A 10058-nucleotide genomic window follows, 5' to 3' on the forward strand; every position below is an offset into this window, starting at 1 on the left:
TGAGCTAGTTGGGGATGATCCTGTTTGAGCAGATGACCTCCTGAGCTCCCTTCCAACCCTAATTTTCTATGATTCTGTTATGATTCTATCACACTGGGCACAAAGTAAGTCACAAGGCAGTTCAGTTTTTGGTAGCAACTACTAAATATAGACCATTTTTGCTATTCAGTTTAATTAAATCAATGATTTTGAATGTCCAGAAATATTTCTGTTTAAGCTGAAAGTTCAGGTTGCTTCTTGCATTCTACACAATTATTTAATGTTATGATCCCATTTAACAGGATATTAGACTCCCACACAGAGACTGCTGATGGTATAAACTATCACTTGCTCATGAACCAGGGTCAAAAGGGAAAAAAAAAGTAAGTTGCTCACACACATACTAACTATTGAGAGAACAATAAGGAAATAGCATATCGTCACTGCTGGCAGTAGACACCGTGGTAGACAAATCATTCACAGCAAAGTGACCTTTGTAATCCTGAAAAAAAATCAGAGAAGCAATTATAAATGTTTCTTTTTTCTTTTTAATGCCGTGAATGACTTATGATGTAGAACATTAATGATCCTTTTTTCAAACAGAAGTTGGACAGGAGGGATTGTATTATACTTTAATGACCCCTTTAAAGATACATTTCTGTAGTAAGTTTGGTGTCTGTATTTCAGTCGTTGCCCTGACAGGTACTATGCATACATTTTATATAAATGATCATTTCCTGACATATTTTCTGGTTCAAAAATTGTATACCTGTTTTCGCTTCAGCTTAATATCCTTCAGGAGAGGGAACTAGACACATCACTGCAGTAACAAACCTCAGGCTTTTTTCATTCTGTGCACTGCTTTGTACAAACAACTTTTGTCATCCCTTTTTCGAGCCCCAGCATTTCTTTCAAATATTATGGAAAGGTGGAAACAAATGTCATATGCCAGATTTCCCTTTGTATTGATATGGGCTGAAGAGAACCAATAGCTGCACAGAGGGTCTGGGAGATGGGGATTCAGGGTCAGAGAAGGAAAAAAAGCAGCAACATCACCACTTTTTGCTTTCCTTTCCTCCCAGACTTATGGGTGCTTGCCCAACCTCATTTGTGAGGGCAAGAAGTAGCCTGTTTTCTGGAGCTGGAAGATATGCAGGTAATGTTGTTCCAGTATGTCCAGAGCCACCACACCACTATCTCCTTGTGCAGGTGTTGGGTCTGGTGGCCAGTGGGTATAAGACTCTGATCTTCCGTGGGAGAAGGGGACCCAGAAGAACTCAGGGTTCTATGGAGTCCTAACTCCATGTACAGAACTGGAGCATCTTGACCCACACAGATCTTCAGAGTTGGTAGTCTGCCTCCTGCTGGAAGCCCAAATGTCATCCTGAAGGGAGGAATGCTTAAAAATTCCACGAAGAGGCTCTGCCAAGTCCCCAGGCTTTGGCAAGAGGATGAGACATGGAGCACTATTGGTTTGGTGAAAGATTTGAATCAGCGCAGGGATCCTCGTTTTCAGCACCGTAGCTTCCCCACCCCCTTCAACTACAGCACTACAATACATCATATTCAACAGGCAACTTCCTGCATTGAGAGAACACCCACAAGTATTCCGCAGTTTTACTCCATTTTAACTAGTATTAATTGCTCAATACTTAATGCTTAATTGCTTAATACTCAATTTACTTATGTAAATTGTCGAATAGGCAAGTTTTGGGAGGAGTTATATGGATTATAAACTGGAGCAGATAGAGGGGGTACTGTAGACTGAATAACCCGAGATGTGTGAAGACAGTGAAATAACTGTTCTGCAGGACCTTCTGGTTCAAAAAGTATTAGAAAACCAAGTCATTCATATGCTTAACTTTGAACACATGCTTGTCCCAATGAAGTCAATAAAACAAATCATGTTTGTAAATCTAAGCACATACATAAATGTTTGTAGGAACAGGGCTTTAGAATGGGCAGTAAGTCCACCTCTATCAGTATTGTGAAGTGCCATGCACATTTGTTGTGCTATGTAAATATGGAATGCCATTTGTCTTGGTATGTCTCCCAAATATTGTGGTATTAGCCTTTTTAAACTAGCTGTTGACAAGGGGTACTACAAGTGTAGATGCTGTAATGTCACCAACATTATGGTGCTTATTAAGTATGCCCTTTATGAAACCTCTGTTTTCATAAAAAGCAAAACAGAACTGAACAGGCAATATGCTAACATTGTAGCACTTCCCTTTCCACATCATTTTAATACCAATAGGTGCACCTACGTTCTTCAGCTTTTACTTCCCACTCGACAATGAGCCACTGAGACTCCCAATTTCATAATGGTTAGCAGAAGCCTACATCCCAGTAGACAGGAGAGGCTTTTATTGCAGAAGATACAGAAATATTTCACAGAGTGAAAATCATATTTAAAGCTTTTTATGCTCTGTGCCAAACAGCTCCTCGGTAAATGTCACTAGTTACAAATGATTCATTGCTCAATGTTTTGAATGAGGTTCACAATAGAAATGGAGAAATAGTTTACCCATGGAAAGACAGGTCAGATACGTAACTGCTGGAACGGCTTTTATTATCATATTATTATTGCATTGACAACCCAAGTAAATTTCTAATATTCATTTCATGTTAACAGCTGCAGATCTGGATTTTTATACTGCATGTGGAGGCTGCTAAAATACAGTTATTTGCTGAAAAATATATCAGCGATCAGCAGCACACAATCCATCCCTCTGGCTATGAATTCTTTTTAGTTTGGAAATGGTGATGCTCTTACAAAGACTCCTGTGTTCAAAGCATAGTATACTTCCATGAGAGAAAACCTCCGATGCTAATATTAATTCTTGCAATCTTGACAATCACTGAAAATATCTTGCAAGTCATTTTCTACTTCCCATACCTATGTGTCTGTCTAAGTCAGCAAATATTTTCTAAATTGTTGTATTTATTTTACTGGAAACCAACAAGAATTCAGAATTACAACATTATTCATGTTCCTAGTTTTTAGTTTGAGATTTGGTTCTCAGTCGGTGCATTTACACAAGACGCTTTACTGTGCATTAATCAGAAAGCATCACTGTCTACACATGCATGGGACTTCCTGCATAGTAAATTAGGCTAATATGTGATTTGCTAGTACTGTGAAATACAGGTACTACATTAACTATGCATTAGCTACTGTGCACTAGTGCACATGTATGCACCAGGGGGCCACAGAGGGTGGGAGCTGTCCACAGCTCCAGTGCAGAGCTTGGGATCACAACCTAGCCCAGTATTGCTGGCTTGAGGTGATGCCCTGTGGCCAAGTGACAGCAACACCCTGAGCTCTCCCTTTCTTCCCTCACTTTGCTTGCTGAGGGGATGGGGGCGCTCTCTGTCCCCACAGTGCTGGGCTGGGGACAGACAGCTTCCTCATTCCCACAGCCCTGATGCTGCCCATGCTGTGCACACCCCGTTGGCTTCCGCTCCCCACCTGTGCCTGGGGGGAGCTGGGGGCTGAGCAGAGCTGGAACCAGGGGGAGCTGCAGGGGGAGGAAGCAGTGCTGGGATGTGTGGAGCCACAGAATAGGAAGGGTAAGCAGCAGTGAGACCCAGTACAGATTCTCTCTGTGTCCCAAAGCCCAGGCCTGACCTGAGTTCCCCTTGCCAGCTTGGGGCTGGCGCCTGGAAGTCCCCCTGCCTGCTGCAGGGGGGAGAGCAGGGCAGGAGCAGCCCTGGACTCTACTGCTCCAGTTGGGAGCAAATTTGTTCCTGATGTAGGTGCACATATAGATGTGTTCCCAGGCACAGTTTACCATGTCTTATTTTAATGTGCAGTAACCTTAGGGCACATTAATTGTACATGTAGATGCACCCAATGAAGCTTTCAAAAGGCCCTATCAGCTACAAGTCCTATCCAGTCTCACTCCTGGAATACAGTTAAGTCCAAAGCCGGTACCTAAGTACCACCAAATGATTAATGAAGATTTACTGATGCAGCAAAATGACAACTGTTGGCTGTACCAACACTGATACACTAGCATTTTATATCTTGATCCTCCAAACATACATGTAAGCAAATAATCCCATTGGGTTTAATGGTACGACACATATGAGCAATGTTACTCAAGTGTAGGTGATTATGGGAACAGACCTTTGAGAAGAGCCCTATGTTGCATATTTCAGCCAGACACCAATATAAACAAAAAATACGTTTTTTTAAATACTGAGGAGGCCTATTTTCTATTATAACAGTATGCTGCATCACTTAGGCAGGGAGAATTCACATACTTCTTTTATAAACTAAAGACAATACAGGCCATGAAAAATCTCTGCAGGAAAATTATTAAATAGCATACTTTTGCAGTATCACCACTATCTTATTCTGCAAAGAGAAGGATCATACTGATAGACAACATACTTGGCAATAGTTTGCATACAAAGTAACATTCACTCCTGTACAAGAGAGCCTTATCACTCAGAAATACTGAGTCCTTGTACTGAGCCTTCCCACAATGCAGTGAGCTTTTCCAGTTGGAAAATGGCACCTTCCATCTCAGACTTTCTTGGTTTAAAATAATCAGCTGCTTATGGAAGTTATGATTTTAGCATATGGATAATATTTTAAAAATTCATATTTTAAAGCTTTCCTCACTACTTTTCCATGCTATTTGATTTTAAATATAAATGCACTACCAAAGCCCCAAGCAGCTGCAGACTTCAACTACATTGCCAGATGAGTGACTGCAGCATTAGTTCAAGTGCCCACTTTCCATGAGGTTGTTAAAAGTTCTATAATCCTTCAGGGTAGAGAAAGCTATAGTGTATTTATATTCATTTAAAAATTGGAGAATTCTTTAAAAAATGTATATTAAACATTTTTTAAAAATCATTTTCATGGGCTTACAGAAATGAGATGTGGGTGAGGGATGATAAACCTAAGTGATTTTGAACTGTGCAATCAGAAAGATTTAGACACATGGCCAGACTAGCATTGACTTAGCAAGCTGCTCTAGATAAATGATAACTTCTGTATCTTATTTGTTTCATGATTATATTTTGCTAGCCTATATAAGAGACTGGACAAATGGACAAAGTGTATTCTATACCATGCATACTAAAATTATATACAATTTGCAGTCACAGATAACCTGCATTTTCCAACAGTAATCACATGATAGAAATAATTTAACTTGATTACCTCAGATTTGTGCTGGGCTCAATTCTATAAGATACTGTGTTCTTTCATCTCCTTTTGTGGGAATTAGGAGAATTTGCTACCTCACAAATACAGATTGTTTGTATCTCAGTGATTTAGAGATATACCATTATGCCTTGTTCCTTGCTTAATTTAGAAATGATTCACAAAGCACTGAAGCCTGACAATGAAGTTATCTTGACACCACAGGTGGGTTGAGTAAAGGTTCTGCATACAGCAGTCTTCCTTCAACTTTGATATTTCTTATGTGCAAATGAAAGAGCTTCAGCAGGGGTGTGAGCCTGGTACATGGTGTCAGGAAGATTCAGCTAGACCTTCTGCCCATTTAACCCCTCCAGAGCCAAAATCAGAGAGCATAAACCTTGGTTTAGTGACATGATTACTTTATTCTAAATTACAAATGTACTGGAGACTGCAATGGTTCTATAAAACCAGACTGCCATATACTAACTCACAAACAGAACAATCTCCCCACCCACCACCAAATACAAAATCATATACAGTATATTCCCTTATACATTTAGCATAAAACTACTTCAGCTATTGGCTGCTGCTATCCCAGAACTAAAGTTAAAGAGTTTTTAATTCATTTGTTATATTATTTATATTCAAGTTTGGTTTTGGCAATAACCAGTTGTTACATCTCTAATCAAAACTGTGAAACACTCCTGATCAGTGTATATACATAGTAGCAAAGAGGCACATTTTTCACCTGGGACAGCAGAACGAAATGATGTCTTCATTTTTTATTAATCCACGGAGAATTAAGGCAAAAGAAATATATGTTATTTTAAAGGCCAGTTTTATGCACTGGGTAGCATGAATCCTAAGGAAACCATGAGCTCTTCTCTCCAGAACATATCCAGCTATGGCAGCTTGGCTGGGTTTTTCTAGAGCATTCACTTGCGGGGTTGGTGGATGTGCTGATTGACATGTTGTGGGTTAGGCAGCTTTTCCACAGAGGGATGTGGTTTTTGATGAGCCACCTGGGCTGCAGCTGGAGGGAAGTCTTTATCGCCCTGTTTAAAGAACACAGCAGTACAAGTAACAATTGTTAGAAGTGTGCTTGCTAGTCAAAAGTGGATGAAAAGCATCACTGTGAGTCACTGATTCAACAGTTCAGCTTTCACTGGCCCATGGGTAATAACACTGAGCAGGTATCACTTGGTCAGCCCCACTATATTTTTCTCTCCTTGTCAACCTCAGTTTTATTTTAACCTCAACTTCACTTTTAATAAGCAGCACCTAAGATCAATGTGATTGGAGAAAGAGAGAAGAAACACGTTGTCTTCATTTTTTTTAACTTGCTCGATTTCAGCAGTTGCCAGTACAGTGTTAAGTCAGTTTCAGTGAGTCAGTGCGGTCACGTTTGCTGTTGGTGGGGATTTTTAACATGTCAGCAAGAGGGTGGGACATTTTAAAAACAGGATAAGGTAGTTTGTAAAACCACAAAAACAAACAGGATTCCTCAGTGGGAAAAGTACTTGTAACTAAAGTTTTAAGCCTGGATAGATTTCAGATTTGAAATGTGCCTTTCAAATAGGCAACAGTCCTTATTTGTGCCGTCTTCACTCAAGACAAATACTACCAGACAACCAGTTACAATACCACAGTTTTATCATTGCTGTTCTCCCAGTAAGGAGATGAGCAGCTGCTTAAGCCTGTTGTTGGTGGTAACTTTTTAAAAAATCAGTGGAAAATAGTTAGTATGAGAGATTACAGTTCCCCTGTCTGAGAATCTATTGATCCAGAGAGTGACAATGTTCCATGCAGTCATTTTGTACAAAGCAGAAATCCAGCACGCCTGTGTCATTTTCCCTCCATGCCACCCTTTCCCTGCTTTCCCTTTAATTCTTGACAATTTTTTCTTTGCCCTTTGAGTGTCCACATTTTTATTAGATTGTTTCCTCTATACTTTTTTTGCCTTTACATTTGTTCATTTAATTTCTCTTCCCACCAAATCCTCTTTTTCACAGACATTATCTCTCCTCTCTGTCTTAACATGCTCCCCCACAACATTCACCACCTTTTCCTTTCACATACTTGAGAAAGTAGAGTGGATGAACATCTTACTATTACACTGTGGGTCTTTCCACATTGTTTGAGGCCTATCCTAAGGGACACCTTATATGCTACCCCCTGAAATAGATGTAATGTAGCCGCCCTTGGCTGGAGATGCACTAATGGCTACTAAACCAAAAACACTGGAGAGAACAATTTGGACAGAGCAGGCCTCCATTCTGATGCACCTCCTTTACTAAGAGCCCAGAATGGTTGTGCAGATTGTCCATCCTTTCTCTACTTCACTGCAGTGATCACTAATGCAGTGCTTGGGGGATGCAGGCATGCCCTTAAGAAGACTGATAACTGTTTCCGAAGGTGACAGATTTGAGTCCTTGGACATCATTTGGAAATGCTTCTCTGCTATAAAGAGAATCACTAGGAGTCAGGCTGCAAGCTGTAGGTGCCAATATGACTGAGTTCAAAGAATCACTATTTTGTTGGGGGCAGGGGGGAAGGATTTTTGCTAAATATTCCAGATAAGTACAGCTGTAGTAGATAATTCTACACTGTATAGCTCCTTCACAAGCAGGCCGCTGGTTGCAAACAGGCTGCAGATAACCCCAGGCACCTATCAAGCAGTGAAATGTTTTCTAGAGTATGGTACAAGCTAAATGATGGAAGTCATGTGGTAACCAAGAAAAGGGTTTCTTTCTACTTTCTCCAAATCTAGTTCTTGTAGGCTTCCAAAGTCCCTTGTTTTTATGCTCAGACAAAGGAAGGGTGTTTGCATGGTATCTTTGTAAATGTTATCATACTAGAGAAGTTGAAGCAGGATCAGAATCACTGAACTGTGGTTTTGGTTATTAATAACTCAAGGTTTATATTTACTTTATCCTCATAACAGCACAGTTCTGCTGAGCTTTATGTGCATGAAAGGAACCAGCCACATTCAGTGTTCATTTGTTTACTGGCTACTCTAGCTCAAGGGAGCCCCTTCTTGGCACTCAGGGGGTGTGGTGTAGCCACAAGATCTAATGCAGATCCATTACACCATGGATAGCTAGCAGTCTTGTAGAAGACACTCCTGTGGTCACAAACTCTATGGTACCATTTTGCTGTGTGGCAGGGCACTGTGGGTGCCTGCCACTTTAAGGGCCAAGCCAAGCGGCCAACAGGTGCTTAATTGTAGCAGCCATTTTAGATCTATGGCTGCCTATATAAACAGGGCAGTTCCCTGCTGGCAGGTAGGGCAGTAACATTGCCTGGCTGCAAGGCTGCTTAGAATATCCTGGAGGTAAAGGAGGAACTGTAGGGGATGGTTTGGAGGCTCCTGGTCCTGGGCATGACCTAAAGGTGCACCCTGCTGGGTGTGGCTGGCCTGGTGGGGCTCTCAGTGGTGCGAGAGCCCCCAGGAAATGCCAGGCCAGTGATCACTGTGGTGAAAGGAGAGTAGGGGTGCCTTAATCCCAGCCCTCACCTTTGGATGGGCCTTATTTCATTACCATCAGAGCAGGGTAGGCCAGGTAAGCTTTTGGAGGCACCTGAGCCTGCTGGGGGAGTGACCTCGCAGGGCCAGGCACACATCCAGGAGTACCTGAGCTGGGAATAGAGGACCCTGACCTATAAGTGCAGGCAGGAGGTGAAAATTCAACAAGTGAGCACTGATGATTACGCAGACAGTATCTATGTCAAACATAATGTGACATTGACTTAAAAGATTTACTGACACTCATTTAGTATTAGCGTTTAACCAACACTTGATTTCATTTCACCTCATCAACTGATGGTAATACTACTATCACATGCTTGAACAAGGTATTTTGCCTATGTAGAAAGGATATGGAAAATTCTGTAGATGGAAGATTACCCAGTGAACTAGCTTCAGTTATTCATAACCTGAAAACTCATTACCAAACTCCCTCATGCATCATCATGATCTTTTAAACTATTCATTGTTTGTTGTAATCATTGTAATTTTAGAAACAAATTATTAAAAGTTGGATTAAAAACATGCCTGGGTATGAATTATTTGTATTAGATTCATAGCTGGTTAATGTTAATGACCTAATATATTTGTATTCAGGCCTTATCTGCTATTATAATGATAGGAAACAATTAAAAATATATTTATCATTTATTGAGCACCACCAGCCATTGCTCCAGGGTGCTCACAGACTACTACAAGACAGGGGGGAAAAAGCTGACATGTTGAAAAATAAGGTTGTGAAACTCTTATATTAGCAGTACTTATTCAAACAGGTAACCCCACTGATATACATGGGAACCTGGGTGCATGAGACAGGGTCCATAATCTAGCCCATACATGTTCACAGGAACTGTTAATGTTACCACTGTTAATGTTAACACTGTTAAGGGAGGCAACAGTACTTCCCAACTTCGGCTGTTTAGGATTCTTGTTACTAGATTTACCGGTGCATCTTCCAACAACAGAATTTTAATGAGGGGTTTATGCTTAAAATTCAGTAAGAGTTTTAAATGTTTTTACCACATGATACTTTCGTGATCAGACCTTTCTAGTGTGTACCTTCAGATAGGTGCCTATACCTTTATGGGCACCCATTAATGGCAACAAGGATTTATATAAGCTGAAGGATCCATCTGTATGGATCTAGTTCCAGGAACTGGGAATAGTGGAGGCAGTGACCATAAATGATATGGAAAAATAATCCAATGAATCTCAACATTTCCAATTTCAAAATAAAACAGTACCAATTATTTCAATAAACAGTTTCACACAAACCTAAACAAGAAGAGTCAAGGAGTCTTGAATAGTTTCATAGTTTCATAGTTTCTAGGGTCGGAAGGGACCTGAGTAGATCATCTAGTCCGACCCCTGCCATGGCAGGAAAGATTACTG

General features: G+C 40.7%; 1 protein-coding gene and 1 long non-coding RNA gene across 3 annotated transcripts in view; one reads left to right on the forward strand and one right to left on the reverse strand.

Moving 5' to 3' along the window:
- The first annotated feature begins 1663 nt into the window (after window positions 1-1663).
- The window catches only part of LOC109314425, a 12535-nt gene continuing 4140 nt past the window's right edge, over window positions 1664-10058 (forward strand). The window contains exons 1-2 of the long non-coding RNA XR_002102283.1: window positions 1664-1996; window positions 5366-5369. This is a non-coding gene — a long non-coding RNA (uncharacterized LOC109314425). The remainder of the gene's footprint in view (window positions 1997-5365; window positions 5370-10058) is intronic.
- The window catches only part of DAP (death associated protein), an 80771-nt gene continuing 76251 nt past the window's right edge, over window positions 5539-10058 (reverse strand). For both annotated transcript variants that reach the window (XM_019541584.1, XM_019541577.1), the window contains exon 4: window positions 5539-6195. In XM_019541584.1, coding sequence (XP_019397129.1) covers window positions 6076-6195 — 120 coding nt within the window. In that variant the 3' untranslated portion in view covers window positions 5539-6075. The remainder of the gene's footprint in view (window positions 6196-10058) is intronic.

Source organism: Crocodylus porosus, unplaced genomic scaffold (genome assembly GCF_001723895.1).
Source record: "Crocodylus porosus isolate Cpor-Errol unplaced genomic scaffold, CroPor_comp1, whole genome shotgun sequence".
NCBI lineage: Eukaryota > Metazoa > Chordata > Crocodylia > Crocodylidae > Crocodylus > Crocodylus porosus.